This window comes from Ostrea edulis, chromosome 1, assembly GCF_947568905.1.
Source record: "Ostrea edulis chromosome 1, xbOstEdul1.1, whole genome shotgun sequence".
NCBI lineage: Eukaryota > Metazoa > Mollusca > Bivalvia > Ostreida > Ostreidae > Ostrea > Ostrea edulis.
Genome location: NC_079164.1, coordinates 85,410,916 through 85,432,704, shown reverse-complemented (window position 1 = coordinate 85,432,704; position 21,789 = coordinate 85,410,916). Strand labels below are relative to the sequence as shown.

Here is a 21,789-nt window from a genome sequence, read left to right as displayed (position 1 = left end):
TTGTTAATGGATAACGGACAACACATGCATGATGCAAGACAAAGCTAGACCATGCAATGGCAATAGGTCATCTGAATGACTCAGGTGACCTAACAAAACCATAAAATATCAAAAATTCACGAAAATTGGCCCCCACAAACATAAATGACTTCACAGTAGGTTAATACCGTAAGTAACAGTTCTCTAAATAATGTAGTTTGGCATATTAACATACTTAGAGATAAAAGTGGTGGAACTCGGGAGTTATTGTATCAAAGCTGTTCTTATTTAAATGTTCATGCAGTTTGGCCTGTCAACATCCTGAGGAATATGGTATGAACCACCTAGTGGGCTGTGGAATTCATAAGCAAATTCTTAATACTTCTAAAATGTCCACCTAGCAAACAAGATCCTGAAAGACTGCATGTACAGAATGCTAGGTGTAAATTCCGAACTTGTTAAGTCACCATCACAATAATCCAAGACAGCTGTGAATGGGGTCTGCATTACCAGTTTAACATGGGAATCCTTCAGAGGGAACTCATCCCAGAGATGTAGAAAATGACAATGGAACACAGAAGTCGTAAACTACATCAGATCAGTCTTTGGAACATGTTTACAATCAGCACACAGTTCATGATGGCTGCCCTGAAATAACACATAACAGGAATTTTGACCACAAACTTGGGGATCTCTGCTAGAGATCTCTGTTAACCACTTTGTGGTGTTTATCGCAGTTATCCTCTACACCACCGCAGTTATATATCCTCTGTACCATCAGTAACTGCTTACATAATTGTCAAACCTGTAGTTCCTTTCCTAATGCGTCAGGTATTAGCTTTAATCATGATAAAATGCTGCCAGGGACGTATATTCTTTAATATTTCAAAACTCTAAAAGTCTCTTATTACCACCTTGAAGTTCTATATTCCCTCAAATCCTCAAATGGTTGAATGCCCCTTCAAGAATCCTATACTGCTCAGTAGCCCAAAGTGATATGCATTGAAGCCTCTTCAATGCATATCACTTTGGGCTACTGAGCAGTGAAGGTAAAAGGCTCCAGAATTCACATTTAATTCTGAGCAAGTCACTAACCTATTTCACATCACAGGCCTGGAGGCACAGATTGGAATTGAACCTATATGCATCCCATACATTATGCAAGTGTTAATTCTGTTGACTCAGAACTACATAATGTTTAAATGGAAAGTTCATTTACTATGATATTCACAGGATTCTCAAAGACACTGTTAATTGATAATTCTATAAAATGTGCCTCAGATGAGATTTAAACCCCCCAATTCATATTATTCTATGGGTTGGAGCACAAGGCTATATTATATCATATCGATGTTACAAGTAAAGTGCATATGGTTAAACCATAAGAGAGAATATATAATAGGACCGAATTTGATATGAACAAATAACTTAATTTTAGTTGTAAAAACAAATTTTGATTGGCTAAAAATATTTTGTTTTTCAAGAACCTAGCTGGTTTTGCATGATACTGCAAAATGAAGTAAAAATTATTATCAAAATGAGAAATTTTGGTAAATTTAAATGATACAAAGTACAGCTAGCTGATAGCAAACCATGTTGGGTACTATTCATTATGAGGTGTCAATCATCACCTGTTATGGTGGACACACCTGTCATTTATCTGTGAGGCAAGTCATGTGACCTGGTCATTAAAAAGTGAAATTGATGGCCAGATCAGAAAGGTTCAATATGTATCAATCAAAATAACCGGTCAAGAGTAAATTTCCATTTAAATTCAGGATAAGAATAAATTTAAGTAATTTAGTAAATACTTTGTGTATAAAGCAAAAATTAATGACTGTGGCATGCAATACCTTTAGAAACATTTTGGCATCAGAAACACAGTGTGCATTTGGTTTGTGTGGTTATGACTAGGAAAGCAAAAATTCAGAAGTACAATATGGTGGGTAGACAACATGGTGCAAGAGTCACACAAAGTGTAAGAGTGCTTACACCTTGTGCTGATCAGTGTCATCAACACAAAACTATAGCTGTCGCAATAATGCACAGACACCGAGCACGGGGAAACGGATAGGAATTCACCAGTTCCTGCATGATCACACAGAACACGGGAAACACTGACAGGAATTTCACCCGAGTTCCTGAATTATTCTCAGACTAAAACATCAAAGCCAAACTCAGGTTCCAGGTGGTGAAATGTCACCTGAACATATTAATTGATTTAAATTCAATTTGCTGCAATAAAACAAAGTTTATACTAGTATAATTATTATAACTACAGTAACTTGATCCAAAGAGTTGGATGATGCTTTGCGTCTTGTTTGATCTGATGATCTGTGCCTGTCAACGAGACATGATATCTGACTCTTCTGATCTAGTTACTGTAGTAATGATAAATTTATTACATACCCCTTTATATATTTAATACACATGACATTTATAAGATAATGAATGTATATATTCCCAATTATCAACAAGATGTGTTTGTGAAACACAAATGTCCCCAATATTATGGCCAATTCCAAAGATGGCCAAGGTCACAAGGACAAATATCTTGGTAATCTTGTCACAAGAAATGCTCATGTGCAATATGAAAGCTCTAATTTTTACCAATTAGAAGTTATGACCAATGTCAATTTTTTTAAAAGTAGGTCAAACTCCAAGGTCAAGGTCACAGGGTCAACAATTTTGGTATCCACAGAAAGGTCTTGTCACAAGGAATATTCATGTGAAATATCAAAGCTCTAGCACTCACTGTTCAAACGTTATTAGCAAGGTTAAAGTTTCATACAGATCGAATGACAGACAGGTCAAAAACAATATGCCCCCCCCCCCCCCCAATCTTTTGCAAATTCATTTTATGCCTCCAACATGTCCAACCACAATCATAGTACATGTACTAATCGAACATTTTTTCTTAGCACAGATTCATTCATATAATTTCGGCTGAAAAAATTCGAAGGCTCTCTTTCTATGGTATATATTTACAACATTTACTGTATCTAAATCACTGACTCAGCAGCGACCATGTACTAATCATGTTAACAAAACTATTCAATCTAATCAATGTTTGTCACCTTTCACCCAGAAATAAAGTCTTCATGATCCCAGTATATTCATGTTGTGAGGGGACAGGCATCTAATTTTTTACTACTAATACAGCAAAATACTAAAGTATATACCCCCCCCCTTCCTGGATTATTTCTATTAGGGCATATTTTACATGTAAATATGTGTTGTGAGGGGGGGGGGGGGTCACAGTTTACCATTGCAGTGGATGAATCAGTGTGTGGAGGTAAAATAAAACATGCAAACACATTGACAAATGAACAGAAATCTGATTTATAATTCATATCCTCATATTTCTGATTATTTTCAACCTTCACCCATGTACAGAGAAAAACAATTAGTAATGAATAAATAATACACACTCAAGGGAGGGGATCAATCGATCCTACCATAATTTTCTCAGGTTGTGTTTTAAAACAATGATGCTGGTTCTGCACCTGCCTCTCCCCTGTACTTCATCAATATGAAATGCGGCATTTCTTGGTCAGATAGTGTGTATCATTCGATAATGACATTGAGTCAAACCATCTGCTAAATCCAGAGCCCACACATTATAATGTCCCCTCTCCTTATGTACTGAGTTGGAGACATTAAACATATTGCTGGAAAAAAACCAACAAATAAAAATATAACTGTTTAAGTGATCCTCCATTTCTGCCTATTTTGTGTTTTAGTTGGGAGTTATATGCATATGTTTCCAATGAAAATGCCAGTCATGGAAATTTTGAAGCATTTCACACCACTGTCCATCTGAATTTAGATAACTCTGCTCTGGCTGTGAGAGGGAATAAGGCCAAATGTGAGAAAGTGCAGATAAGTGTTTTTGAGGTAATATAATAATTATTTTTGAGGTAATATAATAATTATTAACCATAGAAGAAGACTAAACGAACAGAACCTCTGTAATTCAGATATTGAAAGTTAATTACTAACCTGAAATCACTGTCTTCAACAGCATCATTCTACACAAGAAATTATGAAACAATCAGGGCAGGTAACTCCAAAAATAAAGGGAAATAAGCCAGTGAGTTCCAGCATCTGAGGAACACTAAAAATGAGGAACCATTCCAATCTCATCAATAAATGTTTCCGGAAGAGTGTTCAAAAGATGGGTATGGGGCTTCCTGCTACAAAATTCCTGTAGGAAATTAGTCACATTTCCTGCCTGGCTTGTGGGAGATAAGCTGCCCAGTGTTAGTATGGTGTTAGTGTGTTCAATGGCAGATGGGAAATCCTGCACATGTCTCTAATAATCTACACATGCATTGTAATCCGTGTAGGTATTCACAAATGACCTTCATTTTTTAAACACTTACCTTGGTTCTCTCCATATCAAATAAAAATTATTTGCTGATCATTTTAGTAAACAATAAAACTTATTGTGATAAGCCTCAGACACTTCAATCTGATTTTCTGAAATTAAGGTATGAAATTCATAAAATTGTTTAATTAATTAGCAGTTTGTATTGACAGGTAGGGTGCAGTACTTTGATCTTTTGTGTGCTGTATTGGGACACCATATGGTAAGTCTCCTAATTGATTAGAAGGTTTTTAATATTCCATCAGCAGTGGAGTACCCGTGTATGATATTGAGCCTGCTGGTGAACAAGTCCCAGGTCATCTGTCAACAAAAGCTGTTGTCACTGTGTCAGAAATCTGTTCATTAACAAAATATCAAGAAACTGTAGAGCTTCATGTCTCAACTTCTTAATAAAAATAATACGTTAATGGTGAATAATGAAAACATGCAGGACTGGATCAGAACCTCTGATTGACATTTTGATTATCAAGATGAGATACAACATGACATCTTCACTGGGTGAATCACAAAAAAAAAAAAGTTCCATGGGCATCTTGTCTGCAGATTGATCCACACCAAAAAGTAATCACAATAAAAATCGGTTCACATAGAAAACATTTCTCAATGTTTAACAACTTTGTCCAAACTGCAATCATATCAAGAATTAGATTACATATTGTCAGCTAAACTGAGAATTATCTTTATATTAATTTTCTAAAGATGAAAAATATTGAAAGATTATTAATTTCATGATGCCATCATATCAATCAAATTATCAAACTCGTACTTATCAAGATCCTATCAGGATATCAATTGTTAGGATTTTAAATGAATCCTCCTTGGATCAATGACAACTAAGAAGCCATCAGAGAGCAGGTTTGGCCACTTTAATGACATTAACGGTATTGTGTTTGACTCCAGACCTGGAAATGAGTTTCTGCAGCAACCTCATCCATTTTGAATGAGCGAGACATGTGCACACCACAACCCCAAGAGACCATTGTGTCACAGAACCTAGGCTTCATGACAGAATATTCTGGTTTATTAATAAGCAGATCTACCAGGGAGCTATGAAATCCACATCCCCCCAAGTTATCTACTTATCAAGGATAAGACATAAACCTTGAAGGAAATTTCTATATTCACTGCCTGACTTGTACATGCAGTGTTTAGCAAACTATTCACCTCAGCAATAAATTAATGGGATTAAGTTGATGTATAACCCCTGAGCTTTGATATTTCTTGTTGATTAATAGCATAGTATCATCAGCAACAGTTAAACCTGTGTAACCCGACACCTGTGTAACCTGACACTTGTGTACTCTGCTTCACTGTGAATTCCCCACCCTATTTTCTGTTTTCCACGTTCTCTACACTGTTATTTACTCTGTGCTATCCAACATCCTGTCTAATCCAACAAAAAAGAGCTACAGTCAGCATCAAAATCAGCCCTAGCTGTCTTCATATTTCAGCAAATTAAATATGTGTATTTAAGGTGTCCAAATATATGCCATTGTCAGAACACATGAAGTTTTTCTTAAATCTCAAATAGTTTTCTTTTAAGAGTTAGTTAAACATAGCACTGTTTCTTACCAAAAAAAGCAAATAACATCAACATTTATTGACATCATGGAAGAGCGACAAGCAAGATGCTTCTTTGTGCAGAGATTTAATGGTTTTTATAAATACCTCACTGATATGAATTTCATATCTATAAATTTATCAGTCATAGAGACATTTACACCTCTTCGTAACATAAATTATAATATTTGACGATGTATATATGTGCATATTTGCTCATGTTCTGCATGTTCCTGCCGGTTGCCGCCTAGACATCTTTACAAAACATGGTCATAGCATTATTTTATAAGAATGAGGACAAAATAATCACTTAAGACTTCTAAAAAATCTATACACATCATCAGATATGTTATTAATTTTCTCAGATTATTCTCTAATAAAGTTTTTTTCAAAAATAAATATGAAATGGCCACAGCTAGCCCAAATCAGAATGAAACTTATACAAATCATTTCCTGTTGTATTGATGCATTCAGATTTTATTAATTTTTTTTATAGCTGATGCATGTGGCCACATCGGTTTTTCCCATCAATTGGGTAAAATTAAATAAAATCCCTTGTTTTCCAGATAGGTTTAGATAGTACATGGCACCATACAGAGGCTTTGATCCACCCATATGTTTGTATATACATGCAAACACTTGGGGTCATCAGCTTTATAAATATACATGAATTGTGTGGATGATCTCTTGTAGTTTTGGAAGTATTTCACAGGGCCTATTGACAATTACAATAAATGAAATTTATATAGCCCCTTATATAAAACAAATTACTCTTAGGCGCTTTACAACAGTAAACAATGTGTTTGTGAAACACAAATGCCCCCCGATAATGGCCAATTCCGAAGATGGCCAAGGTCACAAGGGCAAATATCTAAAAGAAATGCTCATTTACAATATGAAAGCTCTAATATTTACCAATTAGAAGTTATGACCAATGTAAAAAAAAATATTAAAAGGTCAAATGTCAAGGTCAGAAGGTTCAATACCAACGGAAAGGTCTTGTAACAAGGAATACTCATGTGAAATATCAAAGCTCTATCTCTTATTGTTCAAAAGTTATTAGCAAGGTTAAAGTTTTCAAAAAGTAGGTCAAACTCCAAGGTCAAGGTCACGGGGTCAAAAATGTTGGTACCCACGGAAAGATCTTGTCACAAGAAATACTCATGTGAAATATCAAAGCTCTATCACTTACTGTTCAAAAGTTATTAGCAAGGTTAAAGTTTCACACAGAATGACAGAATTACAGAATGACAGACAGGACAAAAACAATATGCCCACCGATCTCCGATCTCGGGGGCATAAAAAAGGAATAATTTAAAACAATAAAAAAACAATATAATGAAATTAAATGGCATAAGATCTTATATCTGTAAAATTACCAAAATAAAACACTATATTAAGATCAATAGCTAAATTAAGTTTTTTTTTTCAATGACAAATGTATGCCTAGCACTTTGTCTCTCAGAGCACATCAGATTAAACAGGTTTCACTGTACTAGCATATGTATGCCTAGCACTTTGTCTCTCAGAGCACATCAGATTAAACAGGTTTCACTGTACTAGCATATGCATGCCTAGCACTTTGTCTCTCAGAGCACATCAGATTAAACAGGTTTCACTGTACTAGCATATGTATGCCTAGCACTTTTGTCTCTCAGAGCACATCAGATCAAACAGGTTTCATTGTACTAGCATATGCTCTTTGACACTTGCATATTACATACAGGAAATTATCGGGGCATGCTATTCTCCCTCAAATGCACCAAAAACTGATTTTGTACAGTGAAAAAATTTCAAATTACCCTGTTTTAAATTCACCCATTCAATATTGTACGAAATGGTTTGAAATTGGACAGAGATGAACATGCAATTCTCTCTATATATAATGTACGTATATATTTCTTTGTTATTCGGTATATCGGGACAGCCATTTGCTGGTTGACACATACATATATCGATAACTGCTTGGGACACGAGCTCCTGAGGGACGGTACCAGCTGCTCAGGGTAGCAGACATCAATAGAACCACATTTACAGGGATACAGAGGGTTATCCCCCACAACCACAAGGGGTTCTTCCCAAAATAAAAGAAACTCTACACTATCATAAAAACAAAGAGTATGCAGTAACTCTTAGAGTGCTTGTATACAGGGTGTTATTACAATGGCCTTAAAGGTATTTCAACCATGCTTTTGCAGACAGACAGCTGCTACTGGATAGAGGATATGATGTAAATTTCAAGCCCAGCTTCTGTAAATCAATAATCAATTTTTTTCTATATTCTTGAATTTTCTTCCCAAGTATAGAGTAAGCTAAATGTGATACATGATCCTATTAAATTCTCCTTCTTAACAATAGTGTTTTACCAAATAGATCCAGGACTTTTTCTGGAATCAATGTGTTAATACAAACCTTCATATCAATGAAAAACACATCTATAAGTTTGGTGTGCATGGATTCTATAATGACGGAATCTCTGAGATCCCTGGAACTCGGGCATGAGATTTCCATAGGGGCATCAGATGCTGAGTGGAAAGTAAAAAATGAACTTTGCCAATAATGAGAACCACTCCTCGATAATGAATTTCCATATTGCACATATGGTATTGTTGTAATTTACATCACCTCCATTTCTAAGCATTGATTCCTCTTCAAATAATTCTCCCTTTCTCCGAGATGGAGCCAAATTTAAAGTGTTGCAAATCTTGGAGCCATATGGTCCATATTTTAACAACATCAACTAATGAGTAGAACTTATAATTGTTTTCCTTTTTAATCTGTGCACTTGATTATGGTTGAAATATCATAATCCTTTCACTGAGGAATTTTTAAGTCCACATGTCCTCTACTAATGTAGAGAAAGCAGTTCAACCTTGTTTGTAAAAATTTATATTCTAATGTAATACTGGAAAAAAAAATGTTTCACAAGTTCATAGAAGTGAATCATAAAATTAAAATCATTAAATTCAATAACAAGCAAAAATTTCATATTCTTATATACCTAAAACATTGTATGTGAATGATCAAATTCCATATTCTTCTATACACCTAAAAAATCTTACATGAATGACCAATTCCATATTCTTGTACACCCAAAAAATCTTATGTGAATGACCAATTCCATATTTTTGTACACCTAAAACCGACCAAGTTCATTATTCTTGTACACCTAAAACATCTACTGTGACCAAATACGACTAGGAATTTTTAAAAGGTGTAATTTAAAATCTCTTTCCTGAATCTGATTTACATTTAACAATACTAAATGTTTTCACTTTGCTTATCTCCACTAGCCACAGGTTAAAATCTTTGCAGATTTAGCAGAAATTTTGAGTTCTCTTATATATATTCCTTTGAATAGCAAGAAAACCTGGAATTTGGTGCAAATGATTTGAATTTTTTTGAAAGAGTACAGAGAGAGCGGAGGGTGGTGGTGTAGGAAGTAACTGAGGAGGACCAGATATTGACCCACTGACTGGGAGTGGAAGTGTAGATAATGATATTGACCCACTGACTGGGAGTGGAAGTGTAGATAGTGATATTGACCCACTGACTGGGAGTGGAAGTGTAGATAGTGATATTGACCCACTGACTGGGAGTGGAAATGTAGATAGTGATATTGACCCACTGACTGGGAGTGGAAGTGTAGATAGTGATATTGACCCACTGACTGGGAGTGGAAGTGTAGATAGTGATATTGACCCACTGACTGGGAGTGGAAGTGTAGATAGTGATATTGACCCACTGACTGGGAGAGGCGGTGTAGAAAGTGATATTGACCTACTGACTGGGAGAGGCAGTGTAGAAAGTGATATTGACTTACTGACTGGGAGAGGGGGTTTAGAAAGTGATATTGACCCAATGACTGGGAGAGGGGGTGTAGGATGTGATATTGACCCACTGACTGGGAGAGGGGGTGTAGGAAGTGATATTGACCCACTGACTGGGAGAGTGGAAATGTAGAAAGTGATATTGACCTACTGACTGGGAGAGTGGAGGGTGTAGATAGTGATATTGACCCACTGACTGGGAGAGTGGAGGGTGTAGGAAGTGATATTGACCTACTGACTGGGAGAGTGGAAGTGTAGATAGTGATATTGACCCACTGACTGGGAGAGTGGAGGGTGTAGAAAGTGATATTGACCTACTGACTGGGAGAGTGGAGGGTGATGTAGGAAGTGACTGGGGAAGATTAGATATTGACACACAGACTGGGAGAGGGGAGGGGGCGTAGAAAGTGAATAGGGTGTACATGATGTTGATGCACTAACCTGTTGAGTGTAATTATAAATATCTGTCAAGGAAATGCATCAGACACTGGTGTATATGATATCCATCTAAGGAAAAGTTATGCACCACATCAATGTAATGGTCTGATGCAATGCAGCAATGATCAATCTGAGCACTGAACTGTATACCAAGAGCTTGAATCTTTCACTCATCTTGTATAGAGTAAACAAATACTATCCACCTCTAGGTCCAGCTTAGTAACTCCACAGCTATCCCTAGCACTCGACAGTACAATTAGATTAATCCCATTGTCTTTATAGTAGCTGTTCATATGTCGATAATCGCCACCCTAAGTGTTCACTACAGCAGTGACATAGGCTGTGGTTTCCTGTTTCCCAGGTCTTCACGTAAAGCCGGAACCACTGGAATGCACTTCCAGGGGAGATAAGCACTCAGGAAGAACAGATTCAGGAAATCACATGCACCTCAAAAAGGATATAGATAACAGTTGTCTTCACCACAATTGTAAACAAACCCACAAAGAGGCATTCATAAGTGCAGGAATAAATATCAAGGACAAATCAAACTATACACACACCCGCGGAGTAAAAGCTTGGACAACCTGACAGAGGCACACCAGAAACAAATCATGAAAGGCAATGTCTTCATCATATGTTCAATGCATATCTGCCTAAATGATCTTCAGAATCAAAACACATTTAGTGTCCAATTTTGAAGCTAATCCCTCATAATTTGTTTAATTCAACAAAGTGCAATCTCTATAAAAATTACAGAAAATCAAAATCCATACCATGATGAATATATATATCTTTGATACCCATATAACAAACCTGGCATGAAAGTAGATGGGGAAAAACCCTGCATAGTTCTACATCAGGTTTTTACAAATGTTTACATTTCCATAGATTTACCAAGTACAATTACCTGCAATTTCTTGAAAATAATAAAGAAAATTGGGCTCATCTGCAATACTCGTACAAACACCAAGACTATGAGAGGAGTTATGTACATAAGTATATTTTCTCCTGAGTTCAGCAACCTGTGATTTCCATAGAAATGAAAAGAATCAAAATCAACGTGAATTTGTCTCTCCTTTTGTAAGGAAATCATAACAAGAAGTTATATAGGAGTCTGGACACCCCATCTAAGGAACAGAAAAAGTAGCACAAAGAGTTAAACCCTCCTTTTGAAAATTATCTGCATCCTTTCCTGAAAATCATATTTTCAGGTACAGTATATATGGTATGACAATTGGGCAAATCTTGATACATCTGTGAGGTTTTAAAAGGGTCTTCCAGCTACTGTCATCATCCAATTAGCCCCTCTAAACCAGAGACCAGTGGGAATTCACAGATTTGTGTTGGCTGGCATACACTGTGCAATCTGGTACCATTGCAGCTATTATGCATGTCGACCCCCCTCCAAATCAATACAGCTCCAATATTCCTGGGAGAGTTTTAAGAAAATTAAACAGCAGTCCTGTCAAACTGCGGGCCAGTTCCCTCCAATCTGGAAATTCCATCAGGGGAAAAAATGAAATTAGAGAAATTAGGCCTGTTCTGATGCACCATCTGGTCTTCTGATAAAGTCATTCCACTAAACTCACCAAATCTCAGTCATTCTGGGAGGAAGCAGGAAAAAGTTGCAGCATGCATGGTCCCATCATGCAAGCAGATTACATTAATTTGTTCCTTCAGTCAGAAAATGTCCATGACAATATGTGATTCCAAAGACTTTCAAAGAATGTAAATAATCAAATCATTTTTGTCGAGGCGATATGTGTTTCGAGATTAAATAGAATTATTTTCATTTCACAAAACATATCCTAAAGCTTGCCAGTTTTATGTTTCCTCTTACAGATGAAGGGCATTAGGCATTCCCCCTGACACTGTCAATGGGGCTGTCTATTTCAGGGGTTTTCTTTCACATTTCTTGAAAGTAATATCTTGTTCACACAGAAAGTTTAATGCAATTAAATCATATTTTCAATTTGCATTAAATCTGAAGTGATTCACAAAGACAATATTTGAATTCAATAAATTTTAACGCAACTGTGTATGTAGAGAAAAATATGTTGCATGCCATCGTCTTTTGGCGTTAAAAAATAAAAAATTTCCTTTAACATCTAAAAATGTTGTGTAAACTTATAATTAGTCATTTTGCTCCCTTAACCATATATATAAGGATTCAAGTACAAGCAAATTGAATGTGTATTATTTTTCTCCACTTCACCCTTGTAATATCCCCCCCCCTCCTCACTTCATGCTTGTACTATTAGGCCAAGTAAAATTAATTAGTAGATTATCATTCCCGCCCGCCCCTCGAAAATCGCCCCGCCCCGATTTTTTTTATTTTTCAAAATTACGATTTCCGGATATTTTTATGTCCGGTCCGGTATCGTAAACGTACTTTGTTTCACTTTGCCTTTTAGAAACCCAAATACACATGTAATTATGATTTATAAAGCTTTTTCTCAATGAGAGAAGGCATTTTCGAGGTCGAGAATACCATGGCGAAAAATAAAAAATAAAATCCTCCCACCCGTCCCATTTTTTTTTGAAGTTTGAATAATAATCTATTAATTAATTTTAATTGGCCTTAATGTCCCCTACTTGATGCTTGTTGTAATATTTCCCCTACTTCACGCTGATTGTAATATTTCCCCTACTTCACGCTGATTGTAATATTTCCCCTACTTCACGATGATTGTAATATTTTCCCCTGCATGCTTATTCTTTACCGCTTCACCTTAATGGTGTGAATACAGTGTATATTCATTTTTATGTAGTTTATATAGCAAAGGGAAAAATAATGCCCAATCGACATTTGTGTGAAGGAGGCATTGGACTGATAATTTTTATGTTCTTAATTTCTAGGTCATTGGACTCAAAATTTTCTGTGGTGGATTCAAGAAGAGCTGGGATTGAAATCTAAATCAAGCAAGCTAGGGGACAGCATTTCAAATGACCATAACCTTCAATGAAATATGAAGGACAAGGACAATCGAAACTGTAAGAGCTATACATAGGTACGTATAAGATGCTGTGAAACCGAGGCACTTTGATTGTCATTAATGAGGCACAGTGACTGGCTATAATCATGATCTGGTGTTATCCTGATAGGTAAGCCCTCTAGCCAAACAGTGGATCTATAAACTTAAAAAGGAAAGAGCCACAAGCTGTGTACCTTTGTATATTATACTTACAGTCATTGTGTGCAAATAACAGCATAATCAATGAAGCTATTAGTGGAGTCTGATTTTCTGTTTTTCTATATACTTTTTTTTATGGACGAACCTGATTTCAAGAGATTAATGAGAAACTGTGACAGACATTAAACCCCTTCAAATACAGAGAGGAGAAAAGGAGAGAGAAAGTGCAGATGATCATTGGTCTGAAAACAATGTTGATTTCTGTATCATTTATCAATTTCCTTGTCAATTTCTGGCTAATCAGCTGAGCCAGGGACTCTTTGAAGGAAAACAGATGACATCCAATTCCTTTAGACAGGGCCATCTTGGATATTTCACTACTCATTTCTCTAAGATAGCCCGGTCACAACAACAGGCATATTGTATCAGCCTCTCTTAGAATTTTTAACTCAACAATCTAGAAAATCATGGAAATTATTTGTCAGCTTCAACAGGTTGATCTTAATCCATTGCTACACACGATGCACTTGCTATACATTACTGTGTATAAATGATATTCGCTGCATGGTACTCATTTTCAGTCACATTGAATTTTTGCTCACATTTGTTGACTTTTAAAAATTTATTTACTGCTATAAATGTATATGGACAAAATTTTTCAAAAGATACAATCTATATAAACTAATATTATCATAGAAACCTTTACATTCCACTTATAGATATCCAAATGCTATTTGAACATGGTTATTAATAAGCCACTTCTAATGTTTATGCAATGTGCGGTTTCTATAAAACCACAACAAAGCAATACAAAATAATTTTCTTTTAAAATCAGAAAAGGTGAAAAAATACATTACTCAGATCTGTCATTTCTCCAGCCATTAACATACTATAAAATGAGAACAAATATGTCTATTGCTGTTTAAATAAGGAATATTTACACTGGCATCAAAAATGTCTAGAAGAAATTCTTTTTAATGAACTTTCAAATGTATACATCGGGTATAGATAAAAAATTTAAATTTCCCAATGACTTTTCTACTGTTTGGTGGTAGACAGGCAATACGGCATCCTGTTCCATGTTAAATGTTATATTCTTAGTGCTCTGGTTATAGTCTTAGTACTCTGGTTACATTCTTAGTACTCTGGTGTACTGTTCCTAGTACTGTGCTGTATTGTTGCATTTTTTGTACTGTACTGTTGCAGTCTTTATGATAAGTGCAGGGGGGTCATCAACCTCCAATAGTATCAGACACATGTGCATCGTAAATAGCACTGCCAGCAACTGTCTTACTTTCAGAGTCTAGTCAACAGATGATCAGGAGTCAAGGATATCAGTACTACCCACCTCATAATCACAGTCTGTATAGAATACTTTTGGAAATGGACAGATATCTTTTCATTTGACATCAAACATGCACTTACACCTGCTGTAAAAGTTCTATTCATGCATTATTTTATCATATGTTTTCAATTGGATTGACAATACCAGATTATACAAGTAAATACTCATTAAACTTTACACACACACACACACACACACACAAACACACACACATATATATATCTATAAAATTACAAACATAGAGAAACATCTGTATTATCAACAGCATTCAAAATGCTTTTTTTTTCACTATCAGCAGTTACTCACAAGAACATTTCAGTCATTCACAAACATAAGTTGCAATTAATTGTGCAGTATATTTTCACAAGGTGGACTGAACATTTATATCAAGGAGCAAAAGGTTATCACAATTTGGTAAACAAAAATTCAAAACCAATTAAAAGTAAGTTCAGATCTTATGTAAGCTATTAACAATCAACATTTAAACAGTCCTGAAACTTGTCGCACTCGTATCTGTGAAATGAACATTAAGACAACATCTGCAAGTCAAAAATATTAATATGCTAATTTTTCGACCCACCAAATATTTGTTTAAATTATGTTGCATTGTTTTAGTGTGGCATTTTTCTCAGGGAACATTGATGAAAGCCAAGTGGCTTGGGAAGACAGCAGCTTCAGAATCGGAATCACACAGTGCTGGTATAGGAAATTGATTGTACCTCCAATGACATCACACATTTCAAATACAGGACTATTTGTTTTGAATGGTATTTTCATAATTTAGAAAATAAAGCTTTTAATTTATTGATCAGTGGTGAGAATTGGACATTTGATGGTCTAAATTAATGCTAATCAATTAATTGTAAAAGAAAATACCATGCAGTTTACTATTATAATTTCCAATGCTGCAGCTCATTCACTTATTATAAGGTGAAAACTTTACTTTCTAATTATAAAGAAATAACAATTTGTATATCCAAAAGAATTTCATTTACACAGAAATTAAAAGTATGAAATCACTTTTGTACTACGTACATTTGAATCAGTCTGACAATGCTTTGTCAGTAGTCATGACTACACAGAACTTAAAGGTTTTAAAATTATTTTTGTATACAATAATAAAAAAAATATTTTTGTAGATCACTAGAGTCTTGCCTGACAGAGCCTTGTCAAGATAATTTGATTTCGTAATAAAACAATTTCCTAATTTACTACAAACAGAACTAGGGGAATTCCACACACCTAAAAACCAAGGCATTGTTGTAATGCTGACAAATTATTATTATTCACTTGCATATCAGCAATAACTGTTCTTACAGTCATCACATAAAACAACATGTTACATGTAAACATGCGTGTACAGCCCCTTTATATTGACATTCTTTCCATTTGTGGCAAACTTTGACAACCCTCTAGTCATTTAAGGCCTCAGGGGATGACATGTTTTTAAAAGAAAGAATCAAATTCACAATATCAATACATCCCATTTAAGTCTTGAAAAAATTACAGGTTACAGTAAAACCTGCACATTTGACTTAATTACAGTCAAACTTGCCATAGTGGTCACCTCTGTCAAGTGGTCACTTGTCTTATATGGACATTTTATTCCTTCACAATTAAAAATCCCATATAACTCTATCAAGCAGCCACCTGTGTAACACAATCAGCGGTCATCAAATTTCACCCGAAATCGCTATCCCCCCCCCTTCCCCCGTGCATAGCGGCCATTTCAAATTGTCACATTAACCTACATCTGGGCTTTATCTTCTGGTAGCGGTCAGTCGGGTTCAATCCGATGCATTTCTCCCTTTGTGTTACATTCCGAATTAAGTTAGATGGTTTCCGAATGTGCTGTTATTGCACATAATATAAACAACTAATTATAAGCATGGTGTTATCCCAAGAATGTAATCGGTCTAATTAGATCGATTTTGAACGATTGGATGAACAATTAAACTTATCTATTACTTAGCATGTCATAATGAGTTGTTTTTATCTATAGAGCGGACCTCTATTGAGAGGTCACCTCTCTATAAAGGTCACTTTTACTGAATCCCGCAGGTGACGTGTACTATAAGGTCACTTTTACTGAATCCCGCAGGTGACGTGTACTATAAGGTCACTTTTACTGAATCCCACAGGTGACGTGTACTATAAGGTCACTTTTACTGAATCCCGCAGGTGACGTGTACTATAAGGTCACTTTTACTGAATCCCGCAGGTGACGTGTACTATAAGGTCACTTTTACTGAATCCCACAGGTGACGTGTACTATAAGGTCACTTTTACTGAATCCCGCAGGTGACGTGTACTATAAGGTCACTTTTACTGAATCCCGCAGGTGACGTGTACTATAAGGTCACTTTTACTGAATCCCGCAGGTGACGTGTACTATAAGGTCACTTTTACTGAATCCCGCAGGTGACGTGTACTATAAGGTCACTTTTACTGAATCCCGCAGGTGACGTGTACTATAAGGTCACTTTTACTGAATCCCGCAGGTGACGTGTACTATAAGGTCACTTTTACTGAATCCCGCAGGTGACGTGTGCTGATTAATGCAGGTTTGACTGTATACGCTACAGCTGTAGAAAAAGTATGTAACCTTGAATATAACAATAGATGTTTGTAAAACACATATGCCCCCCATGGTGCAAAATTGAAAAGGGTTATACACACACATCATTTAATTGATAGTAGTATCATCAATTCAAAATATTGAGCAGACAATATCTTCCTATGTCAAGAGTGAATTGACCATGTGACCTAAAAATCAATAGGGGTCATCTACTCCTTATGCTGTACCAGTGTACCAAGTTTGGTGTCAATCAAGAAAATAGTTCTTAAAATATAGGAGACAATTTATTACTATGTCCAGTTCAACAATTGACTTTTGACCTCAAAATCAATATGGGTCATCTTCTCCTGAAGATGTACCAGCGTACTAAGTTTGATGTCTGTCAAGCAAAAGGGTTATCAAGATATTGAGTGGACAGTATATTACTATGTCCAGTTTGACCTTTGACCATGTGATCTCAAAATCAATAGGAGTCATCTCCTCCTGAATATACACCACTGTACTAAGTTTGATGTCTGTCAAGCAAAGGGTTCTGAAGATATTGAGCGGATAGTATATTCCAATGTCCAGGTTGACCCTTGACCTTTAAACATGTGACCTCAAAATCAATAGGGATCATCTTCTCCTGAAGATGTACCAGTGTACCCAGTTTGATGTCTGTCAAGTAAAGGGTTCTCAAGATATTGAACGGACAGTATATTCCAATGTCCAGTTTGACCCTTGACCTTTGACCATGTGACCTCAAATTCAATAGGGGTGATTTTCTCCTGAAAATGTACCAGTGTACCAAGTTTGATGTCTGTCAAGCAAAGGGTTCTCAAGATACTGAGCAGACAGTATATTCTAATGTCCTGTTTGACCCTTGACCTTTGACCATGTGACCTCAAAATCAATAGGGGTCATCTTCTTCTGAAGATGTACTGGTGTACCAAGTTTGATGTCTGTCAAGCAAAGGGTTCTCTAGACATTGAATGCTCAGTATATTCCTATGCCCAGTTTGACCCTTGACCATATGACCTCAAAATCAATAAGGATCATCTACTCTCCAGGGGCAACCCCTGTACCAAGTTTAGTTGTTATCAAGCAAAGGGGTCGAAAGATATTGAGCAGACAACACATGGTCTACAGACCGACCGACCGACTGACTGACCAACAGTTGCAAAACAATATGCCCCCTCTTTTTCAAAGGGGGGCATAAAAATACTTCATATTGACATTTGAAATGCTTGGAATTTCTTTCAGGGATTTGCCCCTTCCCCAAACCTCAGAAGGGCTTCACCACCATGCCCATAGAAGGGCTTCACCACCATGCCCATAGAAGGGTTTCACCACAGTGCTCATAGAAGGGCTTCACCAGTGCTCATAGAAGTGCTTCACCTGACCATACTGATAGAAAAGCTACACCACCGTGCCCATAGGCTTGTTGCCCTCAGCTACTGATATTTCCATTTTTCTCAAAGTTGGCAAGTATGGTGGTGATTGATTGATTTTGAAATTCCCTGCTACCAAACTTTGATTATGCTATGTAGAATTAGGAACTAATCATCATAAACCTTAGTCCTCTTCCAAAAGACAAGATATCTTCCCTTTGACAGATTTGCCTATCCATAATGATAAATCCTATGGCAAGTTCTCTAGGGTAGATGGGATTAAATGGTCCAAAGTGTAATGTAAGATATAAACATCATAAAACAGATTTGAGATTCTGGCAACAATTAAAACTATATTTGCCAGAATTAATGGGCTTAGGCCTCATGAACCTGTAATCTATAGATCAGTTATGACATCACAGCTGTCATTGATTAGAGAATGGAGTAATACTGTCCTAAATACTTTACATAGTAGCCAGCCCCATCACTCTGATCACTGTTTGTACTCCATCACACAATCTAGATTAAGGACACCCAACCTAAATAGAATTTTTTAGCTCAGTGCAGAAACCTGCACGTTTACTCAAAGAATGTGGTTGTTGTGACAATTTCCAAATATATCTAAATAAATAAATCTTGTTTTGCATATTGAGTTATTGTTTAAATACAATAAAAGTATAAACATTTTACATTTCATCACCCTGTGGGGATTAAGAATAGGTCCTCAGTACCCCTTGCTTGTCATAAGAGGCGACTAATGGGGTGGTCCTTCAGATGAGACCGCCTAAACCAAGCTAGCCCCATGTCACAGCAGGACTGTGGCATGATAAAGACCCCTCCCTGCTCAAAGGTCGTAAACCTCGAGCATAGGCCTTTAAATTTTGCAGCCCTTCACCAATGGTCGGGTGACATCTCCATATGAGTGAAATATTCTTGAGAGGGAAGTTAAACAATATACAATCAATCATATCATTTTATCATATCAAATATTGTGTAATTAGTAAATAATAGTTTACAACATGCAATAATGATTGGTTAATGTCAATCTAATTAAAATTAGATCCTTTGATCAGCTCTCGTATATTGTTACACCTTGTGTAGCAATATACATGAGCGGATCAAAGGATCTAATTTTAATTAGATTGGGTTAATGTTGAAATGAAATATATTTGGAAAATACTTTGAAATATCTCTGAATTTGAAGATCTCTAGATTTTGAGTCTTAATATCCTATTTGGGCATATTTTACATTGTACAGTAAACTGAAACAGATTTTATCAGCTTGGATCTACATGATAAATACATGTATCTTATAGTCTAACTCCTGAGGAGTTACTTTCTCATACATCAAAGTTTGAGTGAAATCTAATGAGCTTATTTGGAGAGAGAATCTATATTGAGTGAAATCTCAAATATTTAGTGAATTTTTTGGGGGGAGTGAAATTTCTATTGAGCTTATTCGGAGTGAAAATCATGTATATTGAGTGAAATCTCAGATATTGAGTAAAATCTTTATTGAGCAGAATCTATTGTGAGTGAAATCTCTGTCACATGAATCTCTATTGCATGAAATCTCCCTTCAAGAAAGGAATTTGATTTCTCAATTCCTCATCCTTGGTGCCATGTTCTAAGTCTGTGTATCTATTGTTCAAGGTGACAGGTACTGTTGCAGTACTTATCTTAGTGTACACTCCTGTCAGTTAATAACCAATACAAGGTGTTACATGTGTACCAATACGTAACATATACCTATCACAAATCTTGTTTCACCACCACTCACTCTCACTGTAGTTGTGTAATTCCTTACATTTGTTTCTTAGCAAATCTGAAATTCAAATTAATTTTTTATAACAACAGACCAAGTTCTATATGTATATTGTGTAATAGGACAGATCAATAAGAAAAATGACCTCTGACCTCCTGAACTGTAGGTTCAGGTTCTCTACCAACTGAGCTATATATGGTCTTCTGCAGTTGATGAAGATGCCTCCCAAATGTCAGTAAGTTTTATCCATCATATCTTAATCAAAAGCAAATTTTTAGACATTTGCTTTCAGACATAGCTAGTTGTACAGATCAGGCCACCAAAACAATGGTCAGACTCCATGAAATTTTAATGACCACTAAATCATATTTTAAATGCATTGTGTTGAGGCCAATTTCATATATTCCATCGGTCAATGACCAACTTCCTCAACATGAAGACCACGAACTCTAGATGCAGACTGTAGGTGTTAAGTTTAACCAACATCCCCCCCCCATCTGGCATTCATATAAATCTGTTACTTATAATATTACCTGACAAAGCTGACACTCAAAAATTCAAATGCTGCTTTACGAGGTTGTTGTGCCCTAAGTAGTCAGACTGCCTAGGTTTCTGTGTTGTGGCACTTGTTGTGTTGGTCAGTTAGATGCTGTTGCTTGTAGAGGTCCCAGGTTTTATCCAGACACATAGAACTCCAGTCTACCGCTGGACTTTGGGATCACTGTGATTGGTTTTACCACCGGCTCTCCCCTTTAGAACAACAAAATAAATCTCTACAATAACAGTGTGCCAGTGTAGAGCATTCAATCTGGTTAAGCTACCAAAACAATTTGTCTTTGTAGCAATCATATGGAGATATCCTTTATAATAACATCATTTGACCAGTTTGGGGTTTACATGTAGGTGTGATGACTATACCAGAGTACATACAGTATGTTGACCTTCAAAGTTTCCAAAAAATAAAATTCAATTCTGTCACAAAAGATTCACAGAATTAATATGTATTTTTCTCTTCATTCCCATTTACTGATGACTTCCAATTATCAATTTATCAGTGGTGATAAATACTGCACAAACAAACCGTTTGGGGTAATTAAGTGATTACAGAACAATGACAAACCAGGTAGGATTTGTTGTGTAAACTATGATTGTTTCGTATGAAAACACCATAAATCGCACAATGACCTGTTGGCTGATCGGGACCAGGGGACAGGGTTTAAAGATGAGATCATGGTTGTCCTAAAGCTGTTTATATATCGACTTTATCATTGATACCTGATTAGTTCAATTGAGAGAAATCCTAAGAATTTATTTCATCATTCTTTGATTTAAATCACAAAATTTTAGTGAATGTCATGCAGGGGTTTTCTTTCAATACTGGGAACACAATTCTGAAATCA

General features: G+C 36.0%; 1 protein-coding gene and 1 long non-coding RNA gene across 7 annotated transcripts in view; one reads left to right on the top strand and one right to left on the bottom strand.

The window, feature by feature from the left end:
* LOC125677185 (protein CBFA2T1-like) overlaps nt 1-21,139 on the bottom strand; it is a 47,208-nt gene extending 26,069 nt beyond the window's left edge. For 2 of the 6 annotated variants that reach the window (XM_048915192.2, XM_056163822.1), the window contains exon 1: nt 3,982-4,236. In XM_048915192.2, coding sequence (XP_048771149.1) covers nt 3,982-4,009 — 28 coding nt within the window. In that variant the 5' untranslated portion in view covers nt 4,010-4,236. Of the gene's footprint in view, nt 1-3,981; nt 4,281-10,200; nt 10,447-20,922 lie in introns of those variants that run through there. The other 4 variants (XM_048915216.2, XM_048915224.2, XM_056163860.1 and 1 more) reach the window with 4 other exon arrangements.
* On the top strand, nt 3,745-19,049 carry LOC125677242 (uncharacterized). The gene is made up of 4 exons (XR_008802724.1): nt 3,745-3,876; nt 4,522-4,571; nt 13,057-13,208; nt 18,497-19,049. It is a non-coding gene; the product is annotated as an uncharacterized LOC125677242 (long non-coding RNA).
* Nucleotides 21,140-21,789: the final 650 nt, after the last annotated feature.